Genomic DNA, 26,745 nt, shown 5'->3' with positions numbered 1-26,745 from the left:
AGATAGATTCAGGATGGATTTGAGTATAATTCTTGACTCTGATACAAACAAGATGTTTGTGAGTGAGTGGTCACTTTGTTCCTCAGCCTCATATCTCTCCTGTGAAATGAAAGGATAATGCCCTAAGCCCTTCCTTCTTGGGGTGATAAGGGTCAAATGAGAATGTAGGGAGAGCTTTGCCTCCAGTTTTTGCACTATATAGCAGTCACTTATTAAACATGAATCTCTCAGGGTGTTGACAATAAAAATCAACTTAAACGTGTATGTAATCAAATTTATTTGACACAACAAAAATGTTTTCAAATTGTGTTTTTCAAACACTTTAAACAATTGAAAAATAAATTCATGCGCCAATATTTTAATTTACATTAGGATACAGTGCAGGGTTTATACATAAAATCATACCATATAAATGCTTACAAATTATATATTGTATTTTCCTGACACACAGACACTATTGCTCTTAAATAGTTTTCACATATCACCATTGATCAGTTCATTGTATTTTCACGTTTATTTCTATTTAAGGTACAATCAATATGAAAGGCCAACAGTAGTACAACATAGGCAAAAGTGGTGATCACCCAGCATCACCAGTCAATATGGTTACATTATAAATACAAGGGGGAAAAATTAAACTCTAATGAAGACTGCATAGGGACTCGTGGATCTGACAAAACTAATTGTTTATTAACATATAAGGCATTAATAAATTTGGCATAGAAAAATAGCTTAATGAATGATGTATTTTGTTGAGAATGCTGAAGCACTTGTGATGTTGGAATTTTTATTCCTTAATTGAAGATAGTTCATTTTGCTTTTTTTGTTTGTTTTAAATGTGATAAAATAACCAATAACTCTTAAATGTCAGTAGTTCAGTTCAGTAAATGTATAAGGAATAGCTAGTGCATACTGTCCTTACTGCCAGTCTAGTCAGTACAGGGTACTTAGGTTTTCCTTTGCTCTTTATTCACTACCCTATGGTGTAGTCATTTATATTAAGTGCCTTCTTTATGCAAGGCACTGTGTTAGGGCCCTGTAGTCCATTACTGACCATGGTTTATTTTACTTGTAATAGATCATAATATAATCTTAGATGGTGTAGTTTGGGAAATCCTATTTTTTTTTTTTAATTTACCAAGACTAAGTTGTATCAGATACCCCAGGGGCTTATAAATTTGTCACACAGCGATTTTTGTTCTGGCCTCTTCCTGAAGCAAGACAATGGACAAAAAAGCCAACAGCTAGCTGAAGGCTGCCTGCCAGTTTTTGAGAAGTGGGAAGTGAGAAGGAATGGGGATGTGAGGAAGGTTGAGATCCAGGTTAGCCATAACTCCTATCAGGGAATTGCAGCAAAGATTTTAATTGACACATAGCTATTTACCATCAAAGTATAGACTAGGACATAGAACAAGTTTTGGAGTCCATCTTCTGGTGCCCTGGAAGCAGGTTTTTTTCTTGAATTTTTGAAAAAGGTGATTTGGAGTCTGACCTGCCTAGTGAACAAAACTTAATGAAAATCTCAAGTCATTCACTCTCCACTCCATCCCTACTGCTTTGTAGTAACTTTAGCTCACCCGTAGTCGTTATTTCTGGAGCAGATGACATATGTCAGCCCATTATAAATTTTGTGAAAAATAAAAGCAGGACACGAATGAGAAACTACATATTTGCTAAAGGTGTTTGGTTAGCCCTCAGTTTTAAAGTTATAGCACCATATGTAGAAAGCAGGTATTTGTGGGAGGTGAAAGTAGCCCACATGACTAAAAACTTTCAAAGGCACTTTATGGATATAAAACTCTGCAAATAAAATTAAAAAATTAACATTTTCAACTTTTTTCTTATACATGGCTCATTTGGTTTTTGAAAGTGTTTAGCTTTAGTGGAAAACAGTGTACTTTTAGCATTTCTTTTATCCCAGTGCATATAACTTAGAATTAATCTTATTCAAGATAATGATTTTGAAAAGGTGAACATCTCCTAAAATGTGTGAAAACAGGACATAAAACATATACCTTTAAGAAGTTACAATGCAAAGTAAAGCTATAAATTGTCAGGGCAACTGAGGCTTAAAATTTTGTCAAGTGGGCTACATTATCAGACGAGATTTTCTCTGTGTGTGTGTGATGAAAATTTTAGTCTTTAGGAATAGGGGCCACCAAATCTTGAGTTTGGTTTTCCTTCTCCATGGAACTTAATAGTTTTGCAAATTTCAGGTTGTTAGAGTGCTTCCTTAGAACACCACAATTGTGACTGCATCCTCTTAACATCAATCGTTTCCAAGCACCTGAAAAGGTAAGGAGGCATCTGGCCACATCCTCTGAAGTGCAGCAATAATGTGAGTTATTTCTCCAGATTTTGTGTTTTTTCATTCTTTCTTTTACAAACATCTCCACACAAATATACTAAAATAAAAAAGACAACAGTTAATTTATATTGGCAATTTTTCTTTTTTTCTTTTTTGCTGAGGCAATTGGGGTTAAATGACTTGCCCAGGGTCATACAGCTAGGAGGTGTTAAGTGTCTGAGGCCAGATTTTGTATATTGGGAATTTTTCAACTGAGAGCTTGTTGGGCAGTCATATGCATATATACAGTTGATTTGTGTTGTCTCTTTTTCTTTTGGAAATCTATGAGTTTTTTTTTTTTTTTAACACTACTTGAGTGGGAGAACAGGGCTTTCCATCGGGCTTTCCTAGAATTTGAATACCAAGGTAGTTACTTTATTCCCTCAGGGATTATAACCCACTGGGAAGCCTAACAGAAGCCACCTTGTTTTTCCCATTAGGGGAAATTCTCATTACTCAGCCAAAAATTATTTTGCTAGCATGACTTCTAAGTAGTTACATCCCATGATATGTAGGATGGTTGGTTGCTAGTATTCTGGTCATTTAGAGGGAAGCTGAGTGCTTGAGCATTGGCGAAAGATGGAGGACCTATGACCCTGAAGATGGGATCTGATCTGGTAATATTGCAACTTTTAACTAGTTTGGGGAGAGGAGATTTTGCCCAAAAAAGAAAAAAACCAAAACAAAACCATTGCATGTCCTAACAGCCCTTCCTCCTTCATCAGTCCTTGCAACTTGTTGCAATTGGTCACTGCAACATATTGCAGCGAGATGCATCCTCAGAGTAGGGATCTTTCAAACAAGTACAAGTGAAGTGAATTAAGCTAGTCCTTAATAACATGGGCATTCATTGGATGAACTTCAAGGGTCCCCCACCACACAGAAAGTTTCTCTGAGAGATTAGGAAAAGAGTTCCAAGAGCTTGCTGAGTTTCTGGAACTAGACTGAAAATTTTCTTGTCCAAAATGTGGGTGCCCTGGAAATGTATAGGGAACCTACTGTCCTGATGTTAAATACATCAAAAGGATGCATTTAAACTGAATTGAAATACCTTGACTATAATTTTGCTAATTATCTTAATGAACTAAATGAACAATGGAAATAGACATCCAGACAGAACTATCTACCCTTCTGTTTATATACAGCAACTTGAAGGGATGGGGCTGATTTTGGTTACATGACCATTGTTAACCAGTCACATGGTCCTTGGGTACCCAGTATTTGAAGGATACTTTGAATCTGTCCACAATCTTATTCAGAGTTGGATTGGGACCTTGAACTTTGATGTTGCCATTCTCCATAAGAACTCAAAAATCATCTACAGTTTTACTTAAGGCTTACTGCGTGAAGTCAGGCCTGGTGGGACTCAGGAGGCCATCAGGCCTGGGGAATCAGAAGAACATAGCCATGGAGCCTACACTGTAGATTACCTGCAATCATCTCCTCCAGTGCTGATCACATATTTGTCATCATGAGAGAACCGGATGTTGGTCACGTGGGCTGAATGACCAAAGTAACGCTTGTGTTTGGCCTGTAGGTGTAAGTCGACACCAAGAAAATCCGGTCAGAATACTGCAATATCACTGTCCCTCCCAGCAGTCACAAATACCTCAAAGCCACCCAATAACATCTTCCCCACTTTATGCCAATTTCCTGAACAACCTATGTAAAGTTTCCACCCTTTAGCCTATAAAGTCTATTCTCTCTCTCCCTCTCCTCTCTCTCTCTCTCTCTCTCTCTCTCTCTCTCTCTCTCTCTCTCTTTCTCTCTCTCTCTCTCTCTCTCTCTTTCTTTCTCTTTCTCTTTCTCTTTCTCTCTCTCTCACTTAGTTGACCTTATTCAAATAAAATTTCCACCCTTTATCCTAGAAAGTCTGCTTTCTATGATTGAGGGGACATGAACAGCTTCCAAAACACAATTTTTGCTAAAGCAATTTTTGTGTCCTCCACGATCTTACAAAACACCATCTAAGTTTAGTTATTGTCTCATTTCATGGCTCTAGGGGGGATGGACCAGAATACTAAAGGGTATATATTCAGTGTAAGGAGCAGCTATTATCCTGGAAGCTCTGGCTTTTAATTAATTAATTAATTAGACTCCTAATTGATCTCTCATTCTCCACCCTTCAACTCCACCTCTGCCCCTGAATATTTCCCATTCCTAACCATGGCTTGGACACCAAAGGTACTAAATACTAAAAGCACAGGATTGGCCAACTAATTAATAGGTCTATGGGCACCAAGGAATTTGGGGAAAATATTACCCAGCACAGGCAGCTACATTCCAATGAAGACTCACAAATTTTTCTGTACATGGAAAATCAAAGAGTTTCACCAGCCCAAAGTCATCTCCAGTGGCAACATTCAGGCCAGCGTGGGTCACACAGGCACAGTTGACATCAGCCTTATCTGCATTTCGGGGCCAGATCCCAATGACTTCATCTCCTAGAATGCTATTCCAATCAGAAAATATCATGAAATGGAAATAGGGATTGGGAAGATTGGGGAGTAAATTTCCTAAATCCCTCAGGGATAGCAAAGCCAGAAGAAGAGGGGAGCATTTTTTCATCAACAGAACCTTTTTACCTCATGCATGCTTTATATTAACTCTATTTCCCAGAGGTCTGTGAAATCTTCTGTTCAGTTCTGGCCAATTTTCCTTTTCCTTCTTTGTTTTTGCTAATGTAGTACTGTAGAAAACAATACTTTCCTCTTATCTCTTCTTCATTAACTAACATCCTTGATCTCTGCTTAATACACTTCCTTTTGATTATTCTCCTAAATGGTTTCTCCACATGCTAAATAATACACTAATGTTATAAAGCTAGCACCCTGCCTCCAATCCCCTGTCACCTATATAGATGCTTATTGTTTTTTCAGTTGTGTGTGACTCTCACCCTATTAAAGATTTTCTTGGCAGAAACAATAGAATAGTTTGCCATTTTCTCCTCCAACTCATATCATACATGAGGAAACTTGAGGCAAATAGGGTTTGCCCAGGGTCATACATAATAGGTCAGATTTGAACTCAGGAAGATGTCTTCCTGATTCTAAACCCAGCATTTTATCTAGTGTGTCCCCATATAGGCTGGACCCCTAAAATTAGATCTTAAAAGGAAAAATGTAGAAAAATACCGAAAGTGAAATTTATTATAGATTATATCCAGACTTTATATCTATGTTAAGAAGAAAGTCCCTTGCTTCTCTCCCAGGTCCACCATCAATTGGGTTAGCAAGAGACCTTTAGTGGGTTCCAGATCCTTGGATTTATTAGCAGAAGTTCAGCTTAAGTTGGAGGGAGTTATTTCCCCTGAAGTCAGTAAAGGGAATAGGAGATTTCCTCTAAAAGTGGATTTTTGAAGAGTGAATTCTCATTTAAAAATTCTGGGCAAGTTCAGAGTTAAGGATCCTAACTGATCCTATACTACTCAGTCCCAGAATCTCCTATAAATAAATATAAATAAGCCACCAAGATCTGAGGCAGGAATACATTCTGATGTTTTTCCTTGGAGGATTTGCTTTGAATTACCTTGTCCAGGTGGCCCAGGTGATATTCTCAATAACTGAAGCATCAGTCACTTGCTTTCCCAGTGGGACTTCATGGACCTGACGCTTGTAAGAGCCTGTTGAAACCTGCAAATGAATGGCAACTCATGGTGACCAGTTTTGTCTTGCCTGAGAGGATATTGCCTCATAGTGCATTTTCCTCAAAATACCCACCTATCCTTAGCAATAGTTGGGGCCATCCCAAAAGCTCATCTCATCATCCCAGGCTAATTTCGAGCTGTGCTGTGTGGCTAATTCAGAGAGTTACATGTCTATGTCTGGGTGTAGACACTACATCTGGCCTCTCAGAGATGATAAAAGCTATCACCCATTCTCACTTTCCTACCCACTTCCTGTGTTAATGAGTATAATTCTAATAATAAAAGTAACTAGGATTCATATATGTGTGTATATATATTTTATTTTTATGTTTTTATTTTATTTTAAAATTAAATAAATTTACTCAAAATTAATTTTTATTTTTATTAAAATATATTTTATTATATTTCATGGTATTTAATTTTTAAAAACAAATGCATATAGTTTTCAATATTCATCTTTTCAAAACCTTATGTCCCAAATTTTTCTCTCCCCCTTCCCCTCAGACAACAAGCAATTTGATATAGATTAAACATGTGTATTTCTTATAAACATATTTCCATATTCATCATGCTACCCCCATACACAAAATCGGATCAAAATGGAAAAAAAACACAAGAAAAAAACAAAATAAAAAAACCCAAACAATTTTAAAAAGTGAAACTATATAGTTTTAAAATTTGCAAAGCTATTTACAAGCATCTCATTTGATCCTCACAATAACCCTAGGTGCTATTATCCTCATTTTATAGTTGAGAAAACTGAGGCAGACAGAAAGGTTAAGTAATTTGCCCAAAGTTACATAGCTAGAAAGTATCTAAGGCAGGATTTGAATGCACGGCTTTCTGACTCCAGTCCTAGCATTCTATTCACTATGACATTTAGCTAAAGTTAGGGCACCTAACTTGGGAAATATAAGCTTGTTTTTAAAATATTTTGATAACTATTCCACTCTGTAATTACTTTCCTCTGAATTCTTATGTATTTGGTTTTATACATTTAAAAAAACAATTCTGAAAAGTCCATGAGTTTTACCAAACTGTTCATGACTCTAAAGAGATTAATAGCCCCCAACTCTAGTGCTTCCAGTAAATATATGTTGAGCACCTACTGTTTTGAAAACCCTGCTCAGGACAATGATGAAAACAAATGCCATGTCTCCCAGCAAAAGAGATGAGTTTTCTCATTGAGAACATGTAATTTGAATTATTCAGAAGGTATTTTGTCCGGGAGAAAATTTGATTTTCAGATTCTTTGCCTCTTCTGGGAAAATCTGAACACTTTTCCCATTGTGGACAAATCAAAAAGATACCATTTTTTCTCCCTTGTGCAATGAATGTTGCCAATCTAGGTCACTGGGAGACTCCTATTTGCTGAAGATGTAAATGATCCAACTAGTTTCTTTTTCTAACTCTTCATTCAGTGTCTGTAGGAACACTACTAATATGTAATATCCCTGGGCACGGTGGTACATGCGTGTAGTCCCTGTACAACTTGAGGCTGGTGGATCACCAGCTCAGGAGTTCTAAGCTTTACTGTGCTAAGGCTATTTGGGTTTTGTGCTAGGACTGGAACCAATATGGTAGCTGGGTAAATGGGTCCAGGTCAAGAAATGGAGAAGATCCAGGTTTTGGTGCTGATCAGTGGTAGAATGGGCCCATGAGTGTACACTGCATTTCCAGCCTGGATGACACATAGGGAGACCCAATCTAAAAAAACCAATTTTTTTAAAAAACCAGAGGTATTCAATTTGGATCAGTAAAAATGATAGTCTTCCAGTAAAGGCTGGAGAATTGGTTCTGTAGGTGATTTTTGTTTTCAGTATAGGTTGGATTTGATGACTTCTGAAGTCCCTTTTAAATGAGATTCCTTATAATTGATCCTATTATGTTATTATATAAAATCTTCAGTGACTTCACTGAAATAAGGTACATATTCTGTAAGATGTTCAAAATTCTTTATATTTTCTTAACCTGTCTGGGTCTTTGATTGTTCAGTTATAAAATGAAGGCAATGGACCAGATGATATTCAAGGTTCTTTCCAGCTTGAAATTCTAGGATCCAACCTCTCCTGCTTTATCTCCCCAAACTGGGCTGTCTCTCCAATCTCAAACTTGCAAATTCATTTTCATTTTTCCTGTCTCACTGCCTTCAAAGCTCTCCTTCTTCATTGTGACTTTAATTCCTTCCTATTTTTCCATTCATTCCATCCCCCTTACCCTGGCCCCACATCCCTACCTTCAAGAACTCTTCAACAAACTTCTGAGAAAGAAAGACTCTTTCCTTCCCCCACCCCAACATCATGCATTGATCCTTGTCCAGAGGACCTCTGGATTACCTCTGACAGCCTTTGTACAAGCTGTATGTGGCCCATGCTTAAAATGGGTTCCCTCCTCCTATTTATCTCTTAGAATGTCAGGCTTCCTTCAAGACTAACCTTCCTGCTCCCTTAAGTTGTTAATGCTCTCTGCACTTATCTTGTGTTAACGTTTACATGTTATATTTCCATCACATTGTGAACTCCTTGAATGCAAAAACTAGTTTTTGTTTTAATTTTTTTGCCTTTGGGTCCCCATCACTTAGCAGAGTGCCCAGTCACATAATACTCTTAAAAATGTCGAACTGAATTGAATTTCATATGCATACTTTATGTTCCAGCCCCAAATAATATCTTTTACTTTCCTACCTCTATACTTTGCTTATATGGTTCCATATTCTCAGAATGTCCTTTTTTTCCTTCATACCTCTTGAAATCCTACCCATTCCTTAAAATTCCTTTCAAATGCCACTTCCCCCTACATTGTGCCTTCTCTAATCAGTCTCTGTTAACTTTTTGCCTCAAAATACTTAAAGTAGCTCTTCTTTTGGTACCATTTACAATGTATTACTTTGTAATTATCTGTCTCTGTATAGAGACACGTAGCTCCAGGAGGACTGGGATTATTATAATTTTTTTATCAAAGTTTTATATCTCCCCAACTCCTAGCATAATCCTTTGCACACAGTATGTGTTAAGAGGCAACCAGATGGCAAAGTGAACTTGGTGTTAGGAAGCAATGATTTAAAAAAAAAACCAAACACCTTTCCTATTGCATAGGTACCTATTAAAATTCATTTGGGACTCCAGTGAGACAAGATAGAAAAAAATTATTGTGGAAAAAAGAAAAAAACTAACTCAAGTATATGACAATTCATAATTTTCAAAGTAGTAAACAATTCTCCCAATGAGAAGAGATATTTTGAAAATATTGGTCTGATTTATTCTTCTGATTTGTTATAACAAACTTTATATATTGAGAACTGAATGAAAAATTTTAGCTGTTTTGGGGAAAGTGGGAGGAGGGATACAGTAGAAAAATATACATGATACCAAATGAAGCAATATCAGCTGGATGTGGCTCTTTTCAACAGTGAGATGACTAAGGCCAGTTCCAATCATCTTGTGTTGAAGAGAGCCATCTACACCCAGAAAGAGGATGGTGGGAACTGAGGGTAGATCACAAGAGAGCATTTTCACTCTTTTTGTTGTTGTTTGCTTGCATTTTGTTTTTTCTCATCTTTTTTCTTTTTGATCTGATTTTTCTTATGCAAGATATTATATAAATATGTATACATATATTGGATTTAACATGTTTAACATATATTGGATTACTTGCCATCTAGGGGAGGGGGTGGAAAAAAGGGGAGGAAAATTGGAACACAAGGTTTTGCAAGAATCAATGTTGAAAACTTATTCATGTATATATTTTGAAAATAAAAAGCTTTTTTTTTTTTTTCTTTTTTTTTTTTTTTTTTTAAAGCAGTATCAGCAAAATGGCAGGGAGTCTTAGTAGAGAGAAATCTGGCTTTTAAAACATGGAAAACCTGGATTTAAGTCCCTCTTCTAATACATATTGGTTGTGTGATCCTAGGAAAGTTACCTAACATCTCAGGGAATGAAAAAACTGTGAAAAGCAGTTGGAAAAAAAGATAATTTCCTGTATTGGTAGGAGTTTCTTCCCATGGGATCTTCCCATATTATTAAAATCATAGGAATGTCCAGTATAACCCTATCCAATTCTAGCCAATCCAATCCTATCCTCTCAAAACAATCCAATCTTTTCCAATCCTCTCCTCTCCTATCCTGTCCTGCCTTGCCCAGTTCTATTCAATCCAATCCAATTCTATCTTATTCTATCCAAGTTTATAACCTTGACTAATCTAATATTAGACACCTAATAGCCATCTGACTGGGCCAAGTCACTTTACCTTTTTCAATCTCAATTTCCTCATTTGTAAATTGGAATGATAAAAGTTTCAACTTTACAAGATTGTCATGAAGAGAAAATGAGATAATTTATGTAAAAAGTTTGTGAACTTTAAAATGCTATGTAAATGCTAACTATTATTAATGTTTCATACAATTGAAATAAACTTAATCCAACTAAAACATACCTGAATGTATTTGCTGTCAGCTGAGAAATCCATCTGAATAACAAAGCTTGGGATGTCTTTGCAATATCCAATTCGGTTCAAGTTTGTGCCTTGGGTGAGGTCATAGAAGTCCACAGTATGCTCTGATGAACCCACAGCTAAGAAGTGGTTGTCTGGACTCATTCTAGAAGAAATAAACCAAGGGCATGTTCAATGGGTAAAAAAATCCAGAGAATAGTTTTTAATTGGTTTTGAAAAGAAATACATAATCTGCTCTCACTTTGATCTGACAGATTTACTTATAAATTAAATCTACCATGGGATTCTCTGACCTCACAGGCAAGATGATCATCTCAATATAATTTGTGGTCAGTTCTTTCCTATATTCCTTACTCATAGTTATGGAATCACTGATATAGGTCTACAAGAGGCCTTAGATCTTTTAAGTTACTTTATTCCTAATGATTCCATCATCTCCATTCAAATCTTAAAATTCAATTATCTTGCCATTTTTACAAAAAAAACCACTGGTTTACCAACCTGCCTTTGTCTTGGCTAAAGTAGGGAAAAAAATAAAGATGATTCAAATATAATTCCATAGTAATAAAGAGAAAATTTATATAGTCTTGGATGATATTGTTATCTAAGCAATTATGTTTGTTTCAACAAACTCAGCAGACATTATGAAATTCAATTCAAGTGCATTTATAGTTTTGTTCTTTTTCTTTTTTTTTTTAAACCAGTGATAGCATAAGACCCCTAGAAACATCCATTCAAAGGCTAGAGGAAAGGTTTGAGTGACAACAATCTACGTTTAGATGCCCTCTTCTATTGGCCAAAGCTTGTTGAGTCCCCAGTAAGTGGAGTGCCCACCATGATACCCATTAACACCTGATATCCTGAATAGCTGATTTCCGATCTCTTTTTTTCCCCCAGACTTTCAGGCTGTTCACCAATAAGATAACAAATTCTCCATTCTTCATGCCAATGGCCACCATATCTCCATCAGGGCTGTAGGCAGCACATCTAGCTGCATGTCCCAAGTTGACCTTGTTCAGAAGTTTCTGCAGAGACATAAGGAACCCTGTTTAAAAATCATAAAACTTCTTCAGTTGGTCATTTAAGGAACATGCAATGGCTAGACCTACCTCGCTGTGATATCCCAGAGACATAAACTGTGGCTCAGCTATGTAGTAAGTTTTTGTTTGATAATAAGTGTCCCCACACCAGTGGATCACCATGAATGTGTTCCAGCTACTGGTTTCTTATCTCCCACTGAACAGTCAACTCCAGAAAAGCAGGAATTCTCTTCTATCCAATTTTTCCATTTCCCTTAGCGCTCAGTGGAGTGTTTTGTCCCACGGCAGAGGCTTAATAAATGATGAATGATGACTGTCTGACACATAGTAGGCACTTAAATAGTTGTTGATTAATTGAGTGATAAACATAACCATGAATAAATTCTAGGTATTCATTCTAATACACAGAAGCAGCTGGGTGGCAGGTACAGAGCATAGCCCATTGGACCTGGAGTCAGGAAGGCCTAAGTTCAAATCTAGCCTTAGATGTTTACTTGCTGTGTAATGTTAGGTAAGTCACTTAACATTTACCTGCTTTAATTTTCTCATCTGTAAAATTGGGATAATAATAGCACATATCTCGGGGGGTCATTGTGAGATAAAATGAGAAAATATTCATAAAAGCATGTTGCAAATGTTAAAGCACTATATAGATGATAACTATTAATGTTGTGTATAGTTAAATATTTATTGTACTTTCTTCCAGAAACATGATCTAAAGATATAACTGTGGCAGACAGAACAGTTTTTAACTTTAATTCTACCTATGGAATTCTAGGCCAGATTTCTTCCTTCTCTAACCCTTTACAATACTTGGAATATAAATTGCATCATTTAGTATATAATGATGCTCTTCTGAATTGTTCCCTAATTATTTTATATGTGGAAATCTTTCTTCCTTACTCAATGATAATATCCTGGAAGGAAGTGATTGCATTATGCTCTTATATCCCTCACAGAACTTAACACAGTGTATAGTCTCCAGACCCTTTTCTGGTTGCCTTATTCTCTGAGTGAAACTCCTTTTTCCTTCTTTACATAATGTAATATTGTTCCACAACTCAATGCCATACCACAGTACTTTTTGCATGGTTACAAATCTCTTCCAGGAGGTTCTGCAATGTTCTGGGCTTGATGCAACTAGTAGTGTGTCATATACTGATAGGAACATCTGGAGGATTTCACCATCTATAAGGAAACCCACCTTAATTTGGACTCTGTGCTGGATCTCCCTTGTGGCAGGTCAGAAACTGTCTTTGTTTTTGTATGTATATCTCTAGCACTAAGTATAGTGTGTTATATATAGCATATGCTTTTTCATTTATTCATTCATCCAAGCTATTGAGAAAAATGTTGACCCTTTTAAAGTCAAATGCAGACTCTTGGGGTTGTCCACCTGTTATCATTACACAGACTATTTTTTAAAAAACTACATCCTAAATGTAGTTGTGTTCACACACACACACACACACACACACACACACACACACACACACGTATATATATAAAATATAGGGGACATTTTTAAATCTAAAGAAGTAAAAGGTAAAGAGGATTAGTGTTCCTTTATGAAAAAAGCATTGGTAACATCCCAGGCAAAGGAATTACCCCCTTGATGGAGTTTGACACTGGAGCAATTTCTGAAATCAGTCCCATTTGGAAAAGGAAGCAGCATCACTCACTTTATCTGCCAGGTCCCAGATCCTGGCTGTACCATCATTGCTGGCTGAGATGAAAATATCCTTGGTAGGGTGAGTGGCCAGACCCCATATCTCCCCTTCCATGTGTCCATCAATCAACATGTTGGAAGCAGCATTTTTTTCACCAACTTCAATTATTTCTCCATCTTTGGTTCCCACTAAAATTTTCCCCTGTTGAAGTAAAAATGAATGTAATGTAATGTAAACATGAGGAAATGTAATAAATATCTATAATATTAAAAGAGAAAGGTAGGATTCCCTTTCTTCTCTCTACATCTACCTCAACTACTCAAAGTGACTTTCAAAACAACCAAAAATCTTTCTTTTACTATCTTCTTTGTTAGAACATTTTTCATCCATTCATTTCACTCATTCATAGCTCATGTAGCATATTTCAGTTTCCTACTACCAATAAGTCATTCTGTTTCCTTGTTTTTCCCTCATTTCCCAAACATTCAATTTAATTTGATTTAATTTAATGCAACATTTATTAAGTGCCTCCTATGCCTCAGCAAAGCACTGAATTAAGAAAGCAAGGCCTCTCCCATCAGTGAGCTGAGGTTCCAGAAGAGGAGATAAAAAAAAGAATCAAATAATTATAATGTAAATTAGGGATAGGTTAAGTGCTAAGAGGAGATATAATATGCAATAAGTATTTTGAGAAGGGAAAGATTGCTCTTGCTAAGTATAGAGGGTAAACTTTAGAATTGGGTTTGGAAGGAGAATAGGAGACAGGTTGATGGAAAGAAGGAGAAAGTATGAAATGGGCTTAATGAATTCAGAAAATTGTGATTAGAGTAGTTTAGTTCTTACCAAGGAGAAACTGGTTATTAGGGATATAAATGGTGGGAACCTTGAGAGGAAGTGATCACTTCATCTTAAAAGTTTTTGATAGATAAGGGAAGAAAGCTAGGAATGTTCTGGTATATGTGTCTTAGATTTTGGGAAAGTAGATTTCAAAGTGTTCAGAGAAAGGTTTGGAAAGATCTCATGGACTACATAAATGTTGGCATCTTAAGGTTTTGCAAAGTGCTTTACAGATATTACTTTTTTAAAAAAAATCATCCTAACAACACTGGGTGGGAGGCTCTTCTCCCCATTTTACAGATGAGGATATAGTGGCAAACAGAAATTAAATAACTTGCCCAGGATCATACAACTAACAAGTATCCAAGGATTTGAATCATTTCATTCTGACTCCAGGTCTAGTAAGCTTTCTATCCACAGTGCTATCCAGTAGTCTCAGTGGAGGGGCTAAATGACTTTCCCAGTGTCACTTAGCTAGTATATTTCAGGGGTAAGACTTGAATCCAAGTTTTGCTCCTATTTTCTGTATTCATAAGAAAATTATAGGTCTAGACCAGTGGTTCTCAAAGTAGGGTCCAGAGAATCCTGGGGATCTCTGAAATCCTTTTGAATACAAATTCAAAAATAGTTTTTATTTCTAATATGGTAAATGTCTATAAATATAATCCAGATAAAAACGCTTTGGAGAGATCGTCAATAATTTTTAATAGGATAAAGATACTGAAGATAAAAGTTTGAGAACCACTGGTCTATACACTACATAATAAATATGTAGGAAGTAGCTAGCTGATTTTAGTAAGAGAACTCCTATCTTTAAAAAGAAGTAAGAAAAGTGAATGTCATTGTCAAACATTTTTGAATGATAATGGAGATATGTTGCAAAATTGGATAAAGGTAAGCATTGCCCAGACTTTGAAAAAACAGAACAAATAATCTTCAAACTACAGGCCAATGAACTTAACTTTTATTCCTGACAGGATTCTAGAACAAAGAAACTAGTTATTAGAACCTAAAAAAAAAAAACAATGGTCACAAAGAACTGGCATAATTTGATCAAGAATAGGTCATGATGCCCAATTTCCTTTTTTCATCAGGTTTCTAAACTAGTACTGTAGATGCAATGGGAGTGGATGAAGTGGTGGATGGAAATGTTGTAGTTTATCTAGAATTTCAGTTTGATGTAAGGAAAAACTTTCTGACAATCTGAGTTATTCTACAATGAAATATGTTGCCTTTTTCTCACTTACAGGATGTCTGTAAGTGAATGTAGAGGGGACTTTTCTTTTCCAGGTGAGTTGGAGTAGATGGCCACTGAGCAACTTTTAACTGTGACAAGTCATGATGATTTTGTGATAATAGAGAACCTAAAAGGGAAGAATGGGAATCTGGATTGGATCCAGATTGTAAAGAGTGTTAAATGCCAAACTAAGGAGTCTGGGATTTTTATTTGAGTCACTTGATTACACTTGTATCTTCTGCCTGTATATGTGTTCACCGTATCAAGGAGAAAGGATAATGCTATCATAATCTTTAAGAAGTTTTCCAGGTAAAAAGATAAGGCAGGATTCTTATTGTAAAGGTTTCTTTCTTTTTATATTCCAACAACATCTAGTTTACAGATTAATATATAGTGGGTGTTCCACATAATTGACTAGTTAAAAATTATTCTTATGCCTATTGCCATCCTAAGGACGGAAAGGCATTAGTCAAGGAAGCTGATTCAACTGCCTACCACTACCATCATACCAATTTTTTTTTTTTTTTTGCTACTTCAGAACATCATAGGTCCAAGTTTTTGGTGCTAATTTACTTTTTTTCCCCCAGTGTTATCTATTATAAATATAGCACCATTCCTCTTCTCCAAACCACCTTTCTTAAGTTCTTGAAATTTCACTTGACCAGAGAAACTCTGGCCAAAAAGCTACAGACCATTGACCTGGAAAGTACACTCAGTAGGTCAAAGACCTAGTTCTTAATTTTATCAGATTTTAGGTCAAGCTAAAGTGCTGTCATTGTTGTTGTGTGGTGAAATTAAGTATAAAATTGACCCCTAGATTTGCCATAAGACAAAATCATGAATTGCTTATTAATTCAGAAATACAGAAATGGAAAGAATATTGTCCTGAGAGTCAGGTGGAACTGAGTAGATCTGCCATTATCTAGCCATAATATTTCCTTGTTCATAAAATGAGGACATTGAATCTCTCAAGTCTTTTTTAGATCAGAGATCATATATTCCCATATAGATTTAGAAAAATTATAAACATTTTCTTGACTTTCTTCTTTTTGAATGATAACACAATCATTTGTAACTAATACAGTAAATAACAATCTTTACTGAGAAGTTTATGAGTGTTTTTGTGAGGCTCATCTGTCTTCCCCAGTTCTCCCCTAATTATTTATTTGCCTATAAGAACAAAATATGTCTGTTTTGAGATGAAACGTTCCAAATTCTTTTATATACCATAGGGAGCATAACTTTCTAAGTTATGGGTCGGTGGATTCAGAATCAGCTACATTTGAATGTAGGTAAGCTCTGATCCCCACTTGCTTAGTCCTGGTTTTTCCCTAAGCTCAGTGGGAGGACCTGAGAAGAAGGGAAAGGCAGGTGATTTCTACTTACTTTGCCTCTACACACTGAGCGTACACATTCCACCAGCTGCCCGGTTTCTAGCTGAAATGCTCGGCAGCGCTTCATCTCCTGGTCCCACAGCTTCACAGCTCCTCCTTCTTTGGTCCTAAAAGGGAATAGGCAGGCATATGGGGAATAAGACCCTCATCCCCGTTCCATTTTCCATTCTCTTTACCAATCATTTCAGCAAATGTACAACCAATTTTTATCCAGTTAATGTTTGATAAATGATTGGTATGTCTAGAAAACCACCGTCAAGTTTTTCTGTGGGATTTGCTTTAACATTCATGGTTCATGTCCCTTTTAAGTTACCATGTAAATGTCTAAGACAAGATTTGAATTCAAATCATCTGACTTCAAATAATGATATTCTGTATTTTGAGAGAAGGAAAAAATTAGTGATCTAGAGAATCACACTATGCCCTCTCCTAAATCCTGTCCTCTCCACAGTTTCTTACCCTTGAAAGAGCTCCAGCAGGGAGCATATTGTATATACTAAAGAAATTCCATTTGCTTCAGGAATCCTCAATGTCTTTCAGGACCCTTTTAAATTAGGCATTCTGCTCTTCACTCAACTGTCTACATTTGGGATTTCTGAAGCCAAACTGCCCTGATGCTTTTCTTCTCTTACATCATCATGGATCATTTGATCTAGGAACCTCTTGGAGAATAGCAGAGACAAATCTCCTTCCTGAACATGAGAGATGGGAAAATGAATATGTAAGCATTCCTCCAGAGAAAATCCACACTTCAGAGGAAGAGAAGTTGTTGGCAAACCTCTTCCCAGAGATAGAAAAAAATGGTATAATATTTCTAGAAAATATATAGCTTACGGTCTCTCCTTTCCACCAGTGACTATCAGTCCATCTCGAAGAGTTGTATACATTGTAAAGACTGGGCCTGTGTGAGCTTTGGCCACCAGCCTAATAAGAAAATGGTCCTTCCAGACATAGACATCTCCATTTATGGCGCCAGTGAAAGTGAGATTGTTCTGGAAGAAAAACAAATGAACAATTTTCAGTGCCAGAATTGGGCATGATGCCTTGAATAGATACTCTCCTCATCTGCTTGGCTTCTGTAACAAAACAGAGCTATTTATAAGCAAATGCAAAAGGAAAAAAAAAGTTCAACTTTTGAGTCTGTCATAATAAAGGCAAATAAGTAATAGATGCAGATCATCCTGAATCATGTATAATACAGAAATTCTTTGGATTTGATTTTGGAATGCACTACACATGTATTCATTTTCATTCATCTATTTTGCTAATGATAGTTTCTTTTTTCCAGATTTCCATTAAAATGAATTTTCATCCCATGAGTATATTGTACTGCTAATAGGAGAAGACCCAAATACATGCTAGAGGGGAGAGAAAATCATTTTGAGAGTCAACATTTTCTGTGGATGACCTACAAAGTAAATTAATTCACCCCTGGATCATCAAAAAAATGACCACAATCAACAACAAAGCATCAGCTGGCTGGAGTATCACATCAGTCCCAATCACACCTATGCTATGGAAAGGTAGCAATTGTGTCCCCACTGGTTGGATGGACTGATTCAGGACAGGAAAAATATTCCCAAGGGCTATGAATTAGACCAATCATGGTTCAGAGGAGGAAATCATTTCCCCAGCATATCTTTCTATACTTTTCTTAATTGCTAGCTCAAAGAACTTAAGTACCCAGGTTTGTTAGGCTATAGTGATCAAAAGATATGATTTTTTATAGATCTGGAGTTGGAAGAGACCTCAGAGACCATTCAGCCTAACCACTTTGTGCTACATATGAGGAAATTGATAATCTGTTAGACCATCACACAGGTGGTAAGTTTCTAAGGTGAGACTTGATCCCAGGTACGCTGACTCCAGAGCCACTAGTAAATCCAGGTTTGGAAGCAGAGGTAAAGGAAAAAAGCCCTTTGGCTTGGGCAGAATTTCCTGTGCGGGAGAGATTCAATTAGAAGGCTTGGAGATGTCTCCTATTTACAGGGCTATTTCTTCCCACTCGCATCGCCCAAGAGTGTTGTTGTCTTTGAACTTACAGCACCAAAGGCCACAGAGAGCATGGTCTGCATTTTGGCACCTTCCATGGATCCAATCACCCCTTTCTTATACAGTAGGGCACTGCCAGCCAGGGTCCAGAACTTCATGTGCTTGACTCCCACTGATACAAATTGTGTGTCAGAGTCTGGACGGAATTCCACCACAAATATTCGTTCGAGATGACCCCCTCGGCTGGCAACTCTGGCACCTGCATTCATAAGAAACATCAGCTAAGTAGGTTTCTCAACCCTCTTTACTAGGAAATCTTACCTTCTATTGCTTTTACTTTTTAAAACAGTTGTGAAGGAAATTTCCTCAAGAATATCAAGATCTTTCTATACTAGCAATTGTGTTTCTAATATTTAGCATATGTTGTATTCTTTCTTTATAACCAAAAGGCCAGAGATTTAATTATCTAAAGAGGAAATGCTATTTCACCAATAATAATACTATTAAAATAATACCTAACATTTTTGTTTGTACAAAAACTTTTCAATTTGATATAATCAAAATTTTCTATTTTGTAGTCAATAGTGATCTCTAGTTCTTCTTTGGTCATAAATTCCTTCCCCTTCCACAGGTCTGAGAGGTAAACTATCCTATGCTCTTCCAATTTATTTATAATCTCATTCTTTATACCTAGGTTATGAACCCATTTTGACCTTATCTTGAATACCTAACATTTTTATCCCTTGCTATGTGCCAGGTACTGTTCTAAGTACTTTACAAATATTTCACTTGATGGTAATAACAATACTAGGAGGAAGGTACCATTATTATCCCTATTTTTATAGCTGAAAAAACTGAAGCAAATCAAGATTAAATGGCTTGCCCAGGATCACATGGTAACTATCCCGCTTTGGATTTAAACTCAAATCTTTCTGCCTCCAAGCCTAGGACTCTATCCACTATGCTGTCCAGCTGTCCTGAAACCATTCTGATAATAACAAAAATAATAGCTTGCTAATAATAGTCATAATAGTTAACTATTTAATATAACACTTATGTGGCACTTTTGCTAGCTATTATTATTATTAAAGTTTGCGAAGAATTTTACGTTACTGTAGATCTTCATAACACCCTGGGAATTAGAGTTATTGTTATTCCCACTTTATAGATGAGAAAACCAAATGAAGTTAAGTGACTTCTTCAGAATTCCACTGCAGTAAAATGTCTAAATGGATTCTAATATAAAATCAAGACTAATTCTAGCTCTAATCTGGAATTTAAGCTTGTGTTGGAGCTAAAACAGAAAGAAGACAGTTATTCTCTTTGCTTTTTCCTTAACCCTGATTTTTCTGTGTGATGTTGAAATGGTCACTTTATTTCACTAGTTCTCACCCAGGAAATAGAAGCTGACAGTCTTCCTTACCCAGAGTTACTGAGAGTGAAAAGAACACACAGCCTTAACTCTACCTTCTTGCCAACGCCAGACTGTGATCGTATGCTCAGGGTCTACTCCTACTGACACCAGGAGCTTGCCAGTAGCACTGAAATTAATATAATTAACCCCTTTTGCATGGAAACATCGAAGCATTGAAAGTGTCTGCTTGCTCATTGCATCCCATATGTGGATTGAAGGCGTTGTTCCTGAGAATCAAAGAAAGTACAATAAAGAATTAAGGTTAAAGAAATTTCAAGTTACCTGTTGGTTTAAAATTATGTAGAAACCTTTTTCTTTTAAAAAAGACTAACTTAGGGGCAATCAAAATTTCTTATTGGGCTCAAAAAGTCATTAACTATTAAATGTCTGGAATAATTGGAGGAAAATGGGAAAACATCTTGCTCATGGAGACAGATACTATGTCAATGACAAACACTCATGAAGGATTTTATACAAAGAAACAATCTGGGATAGTATGTGGTTTGTATCTTCAGTTCATCTTGATACAACCAGAAGACATAAAAGTTTGAAAGGGTTTTGCTGTGTGGATGAAAACTACTCATAGATGAAACAGCCTTACCTGGGATTTCCACAATATCACCTGCATTGTGTGAGCAATGGCAATGAGGAAGCACCAAGGGAAAACAATAGCTAAAATAAGTCATATTTCTAATACTGAAGCACTCAACACCAGCATCAGAAAGCACAAAATTAAATTGTAAAATGGACATGAGCTCAATGAAAACAAGCAGGAATATTGGTGAACTAAGCCAAAAACATTATCTTTGAAGTGACCAAGTTAAAAAAAAAATTAGAAGAACAAATGTGAGTCAGGTCCACATTTGTAGTTGCTCTGTTCCCAGGGCACAGCTGTGTCAGGAACACTGATTTGGAGAGATTCAGACTGAATCCATTCTTATCTCTATCCCCCAGAACCCTAGAAAACAGTGTATTATAACTATGTCACCATTGCCAATGGAATATCATAGGTTTGCATGTCTTATCAATCTTTCATTTCATATCTTGGGTCTATTTGGATGGGCTTGAGAAATGCTCCACATATATTCTTTGGATAAGAAGTAATATATTTATTGTGGATCTTTCAAATCACTAACCATCCAGAAAACACACGTAAGTAAAATGTTCAAAATCAATAATCTCATCAAAAAAGAAAGAATAAAAGGGGAAATGACAATGACCAGATTCCAAATATGAAATGAATAAAATCTATGATTTCCAATAAATCAGTGTCCCTGATCATTTGGGAATATAGAATTTCTTAGTTAATACAAAGAATCTCCTACCTATTTGGCTGGTGGCTACCACATTTTTATACTTAGGATGTTGGTTTACGGTCAAACAGAGAATGTCATCTGTGTGTTCCAGATAGAAACTCTGACTTCCTAGAAAAAAGAAAGAAAAGACTTAATAGAAACATAAAAGACATTTTTTAGAACTATTTCCAAAAAGATCATTTTTTGGAATCACTAGAATTGACTGTGTAAAAATGTGAAGCTTCAGATAATGTTCTCCAAACATAACTCAAAAGAAGAGATATGAGAGGCTACTCTGGGCCTATTTCTTTGTAGAGGCAGAAGGTACATAGATGTCATATATTGCACATGTATTGATTGTTTGTCCTGATTTTTTTCTCTTCTTTTTCTTTAAAAATTCTATTTGCTATATGAGATGATTAAGGAGGAGGGAGGAGGGAAAACTCTGATGATACAAAAAGCAAAAGATATCAATAAAATTTAATTTAAAAATATTATATTTTCATTTATAAGTGGTCTACTAGAGAATCAATGAATTAATCAACAAGTATTTATTAAAACTCTACATAACCTGGCTCCTTCCTATTTTCCAATCCTTTTTATTTAGTCAATTTTCAGGAATGTCTGACTTTTCATAATCCTATCAGACTTGTTTGTTATTGTTGTGTTTTTTTTTTTTTTTTGGCAAATATACTGGAGTGATTTGCCATTTCCTTTTCCAACTCATTTTTTAGGTGAGGAAACTGAGATAAACTGGGTGAAGTGATTTGCCCAGAACCCAAGAAGATGAATCTTCCTCACTCCAGGCCCAGCACCCTATTCACTATGCCACCCAGACATTTCTAATGTCCCTAAGGCTAATCACAGTAGCCCATTGCATCACTTACAGCTTCAAGTATTTCTTTATCAGGTTTACACTAGCTTCCTTGGTACTCTTCACACAAGATCCAATTTCTGACTCTAGGCCTTTTCCCTGGTGATTCCCTCATGCCTAATTTTCTTCCTTATATTTAGTTCTTGGTTTTTTTGGCTTCCATTGTAGTGTAGATAAAATCCTACATGGTACAGGCATTCACCCTTATTCCCCTTATTGTTAATATCTTCTCTTGAATATTATCTCAATTTATTTGTCTATATCTTGTTTATGCATATTTATTTGCTTGTTGTCTCCTTTTGAGATTGTTTGTTTCTTGAGAGCAAGAATTATTTTTGCCTTTCTTTGAAGTCTTATCTTTTAGCATTGGGCTCAAAATATAGTAGGTGTTTGATAAGTATTTATTTATTTGTCTTTCCAGGTACTCTATACGTTATTGGAGACACAAAGACAAAAATAAAAGAGTACCTGTTCTCAAAAAGAACCTGCTTTCTGCTGGAGTAAATACACATACACAATATTAATATAAACTTGTAATTTCTGCATTCTAGTCATTGGGGAACATGCACTCTTTTTTTCTGCATGGTAAACAAATTTTTTTCAAGTTCTTTCTGCTTTATGATCTTGATCTTAAATATAGAGAACAAGGTTTCCAAAATATTAAGTACTTGAACACTTCTATGGCTTCAGGAATTTGGGGCTCAAGCTCCCCATTTCTTTCTCTTTTTATAGCTTTTTATTTACAAAATATATGCATAAGAAATTTTTCAGCATTGACAGTTGCAAATCCTTTTGTTCCAACTTTTTCCCTCTTTCCCCCCCTCCCCTTCCCCCAGATGGCAGGTTGACCAATACATGTTAAATATGTTAAAGTATAAGTTAAATACAATACATATCTTTCTTTTAAGGATTGATATTTCTGATCATTTTCTAATGCTAAGCAAAACTGATTCATTAATTTACCATTTGTCAGAAACAAAAAGATACCTGCAAAGGAAAATGTAGGAAATCATGGGGGGGGGGGAGTCAGTTGACTACAACTAATTAATCCTTCCTTATTGCTGAGAAGGCAATATGGTGAAAGGAGCATTGGAGTCAATCCATAGTATTAGGGTTCATCACTCTCAAGGATTCCAGTAGAACCATTACTCTCCCTCCTGGGGATTGTATACAGCAAGAGTTGACTTGAACTGAGACTAAAGGCAGAAAGAGGATTCAATACCTAGAAGATAGCTCTGAATATATTGCAAGAGAAAACAGGTGGGATAAACTTGGGATAAAAAGGAAGGGTACAACGAGATATTTAGCTAGAGGTAATTTGTTAAATTTCCATGACAATAAAAAATAGGAAAATCATAAAAATATTTCTGAAAATGCCTGTGTTTTATATTATGAAGGCTTGGCTTCCTAGTAAATTCTGAATTTCCAAGGCTGGGACCCATTTTTAATTACCTGTAGAGAGGTTCTGAACTATGCCTGCTGCTGCAGTGTGGAAGATTATATCGGCACCATCATTAAGGTAATGCAGGTTATTACGACAATCAAATCCTCTATAGCCAAATACGTGATCTAAAGCCAGCTCCTACATTTGTAGACAAAACAGAGAGGCACCAGAGAACAGAAAAATAAAAGAAATGAATAAAATAAAACAAGTGAAAATGCAAGTATGCATCAAGAATTGTTTGGTGGACAATTCAGAGTATCAATCAGTAAAATGACTTATTCTTGATCAGTTTGGGAGAAAATGAAGGGTATCATTTTGCCTTCTATAATGTTACATTTTATTGCTTAAAGTGCAAAATGTTTTTTGGGCTTTTTAAACAAACCAAATTTTCTTCCTGTTCTGATTTAATATCACATGCAATTTTATATCAATGAAATATCCACAGTTTTTAAGTAAAAAGATCATGGTATTAACTTAAAGGGGTGCTCAGGATATTCTGACAAACAGAAGAGAAAAATATTGTAAATACCATCTTGATTTTTCAGCTGAGAAGTTAGCCTAAATAGATTTTCACTTTAAAGGACAGTAGCTATGGTTACAATTCTCTGCCTTTTTCATGCAGACAAGCAAATGATCTAAGTCCCTAAGACAGCATATATCAAAAATAAGAGCAAAACAACTGAAGCCCCTCACCTCAACCAGTTTCTTTTTTTTGGTGATATTATTCTTCTGAAGTTTCTCTGGCTGGGGAGCTGCCCTGCTCACTGGTGGCCTAAAACAGACATTGGCCAAGATAAGCACCATGGTTAGCAATCAATGTTTAGAGATCTTCACATTTAAGATCACTATCTGTGGCAAGTGGGGCCTTTTAAGATCACTTGTCCAGATCATTTATCTTCTCTCTTTCCCTTTCATTTTGGACTTCTTCCTTTTTGTATAGTAGGAATAATTTCAAACAATGTTAATGGTGGCAGCATAAGCTTGAATGATTTCCCCTTACCTAAGCTATTCACTTGAAAGGGAAATATCTTGAAGTAACCTCTGTTCCTTTTTTTTTTTTTTTTGGCTGAGGCAATTAGAGTTAAGTGACTTGTCTAGGGTCACACAGCTAGGAACTGTTAAGTATCTGAGGCCAGATTTGAACTCAGGTACTCTTGGCTTCAGGGCTGGTGCTCTATCTACTACATCAACTAGCTGCCCCCTGTTCCTTATTTCTTGAAGGCCAGATAGTATATCATAGAAGCCAGAAAGAATGAATGCAGTTTTCAAAGGCTATTGATTTAAGACTAAATAGTGAGTTGACAGATCATGGAGAGACTCTGGCTTCCTTTTAGCAGAACATACCTGAGGAGAGACCACATTTTTCTATTACTTCCTGTCTACATATCAACATAAAGACACACTCTGTTTCTAGGAAGTCTCAAAACTCCAATTTCTATTCTTAACTCCCTATTTTAGGGATAATGGCATAGGTTTAAGTGGGATACAGTCGCTGGAAGTTTAAGAACCAAGTATTTGTAGAACATGGATAAAATTCTAATCATCCAAAAAGGCAAAGAGGATTTTTTTAATAGTCCTGGTTATAGTTAGTTATATGAAACACAGATGATTTTATTCTATAAAGAATATGTCACCTAAGAGGTCAAAATTTGCTGCATCAAACATCTAGGTTAAAAACATTGTCTGTGCTCTATAGAAAGCTCGGAATGTTACAATTGGTGGAGCTCAAAGAAGGTACTCAATTCATTCCTTAAATTTGCTAAAAAAAAATAATAATAACAAATCCAAAATGTTCTTTTAGCTCTGTCCCATATCACATAATTATAGACAAAGTCAAGCTATTTGTTAGCACTCCTGAAGAACTATTTTATTCATCCATTTGGAGGATAAAATTTCATCCAAAAGAATTGACAAATTCTGTAATTGATTTGCTCATGATCAACTATAGATTTCTTTAAAAGTCTAGCATTTTAAATATGTTATATAAATATATCCTATTCCAATGTAGATATTTCCTAAAATTCATTTCTACAATGATACAGAAAAATGAAAGATACAAATGTGAAATCAGCTTATTATGTATTCACTAAATATATCAGTTAACTAGTCTTGTGATATGTGAAAAGAAAATATTACCTGGATCCCCTTGTAAGCAGCAAATAAAGCCAAATGAGAAACTTAGTACAGTATAGAGGAGCATTGGCAAATCATTTTATTCATGCACAAGCATTTTTCAAGGGAACAGACATTCCTGTGTGGCACAAACCATGCTTTTCAAGCATGCCAGCAAAGGACTAAAACAGAAACGAAAGAGTGCACCAGTCTACAAATGCAGAAAGCTCCTACCCTGGCGTCACTGGGCAAACTCTGCACTAAAGCGCCTACAGAATAGGGAGAAAAAAGGAAGCTCTGTCAATGCTTCCCACACTCTTTACGTGAAGTTACTAACGCCTCCTATGGACTTGGTTATTTTTGTGTGTGCCATCGACAAATTGTTGTTGCCAGAAACATAATAACATCCTCCTGAATGCGGTGGAGAGTTTGGTACAATGGATGTTTTGTTTTCAATTCAAATCTAACTCATAATTTAGTCTAATAATTTTCAGTGTTTACTAGTAGGCCAACTTGCTTGCTGGAACAGTTTGGCATTTTTTTTCCCACTGGGGAAAACAAGACACCTTTATTTTCTCTGAAACTGTTCAATCAAAACAGATTACGTAATCTTCAGTGATAATTGGACTAAATGGTACTATAGTAACCAACAAATAATGAGTAGAAAACAATTCTCTGCACAACTACATCCCCAGCTCACGTCTCTGGTAACTAAATTGAGGGAAATCAGGATGTTGGGGCATGCCATTTCACACAGTTAGACATTTCCTCTCTCCACATTAATTGTCCCTTCCCATGACGCCTGCTCTTTTTTCTGTTTTAGTAGAACTTTCAAATGAAATTCCTGGGTTTTATTCTTTTACCTAAGAATGTTTAAGTATGGATAAAAGCAAGCCAGGGATTATGATGAGAGCAAGAGGACAGTATGGTTATGGCATGGTTCATAAAGAATCATTTGCTATAAAACACATGGTTTATTTTCAAGAAACACAC

General features: G+C 36.0%; 1 protein-coding gene across 4 annotated transcripts; it reads right to left on the bottom strand.

The window, feature by feature from the left end:
• Positions 1 to 260: 260 nt before the first annotated feature.
• Positions 261 to 26,745, bottom strand: LOC127548084 (echinoderm microtubule-associated protein-like 6). 4 transcript variants are annotated; one of them, XM_051975284.1, is made up of 16 exons: positions 25,777 to 26,745; positions 24,334 to 24,412; positions 23,649 to 23,778; positions 21,353 to 21,451; positions 20,629 to 20,649; positions 20,081 to 20,254; positions 18,664 to 18,872; positions 17,456 to 17,613; positions 16,614 to 16,728; positions 13,166 to 13,354; positions 11,296 to 11,468; positions 10,426 to 10,588; positions 5,876 to 5,979; positions 4,646 to 4,799; positions 3,778 to 3,878; positions 261 to 2,405 (listed from the first exon to the last, which is right to left on the bottom strand). In XM_051975284.1, the coding sequence occupies exons 6-16, from the start codon at positions 20,220 to 20,222 to the stop codon at positions 2,381 to 2,383; spliced, it is 1,533 nt and encodes a 510-aa protein (XP_051831244.1). In that variant the 5' UTR covers positions 20,223 to 20,254; positions 20,629 to 20,649; positions 21,353 to 21,451; positions 23,649 to 23,778; positions 24,334 to 24,412; positions 25,777 to 26,745; the 3' UTR covers positions 261 to 2,380. The 4 variants fall into 4 exon arrangements, with proteins under 4 accessions (XP_051831244.1, XP_051831245.1, XP_051831243.1 ...); XM_051975285.1 differs by having other exon boundaries at positions 20,081 to 20,649; XM_051975283.1 differs by lacking the exon at positions 20,629 to 20,649.

This window comes from Antechinus flavipes, chromosome 2, assembly GCF_016432865.1.
Source record: "Antechinus flavipes isolate AdamAnt ecotype Samford, QLD, Australia chromosome 2, AdamAnt_v2, whole genome shotgun sequence".
NCBI classification, from domain to species: Eukaryota; Metazoa; Chordata; class Mammalia; order Dasyuromorphia; family Dasyuridae; genus Antechinus; species Antechinus flavipes.
Note: the sequence above shows the minus strand (reverse complement) of the source record. Positions and strands in the feature narration are given on the sequence as shown.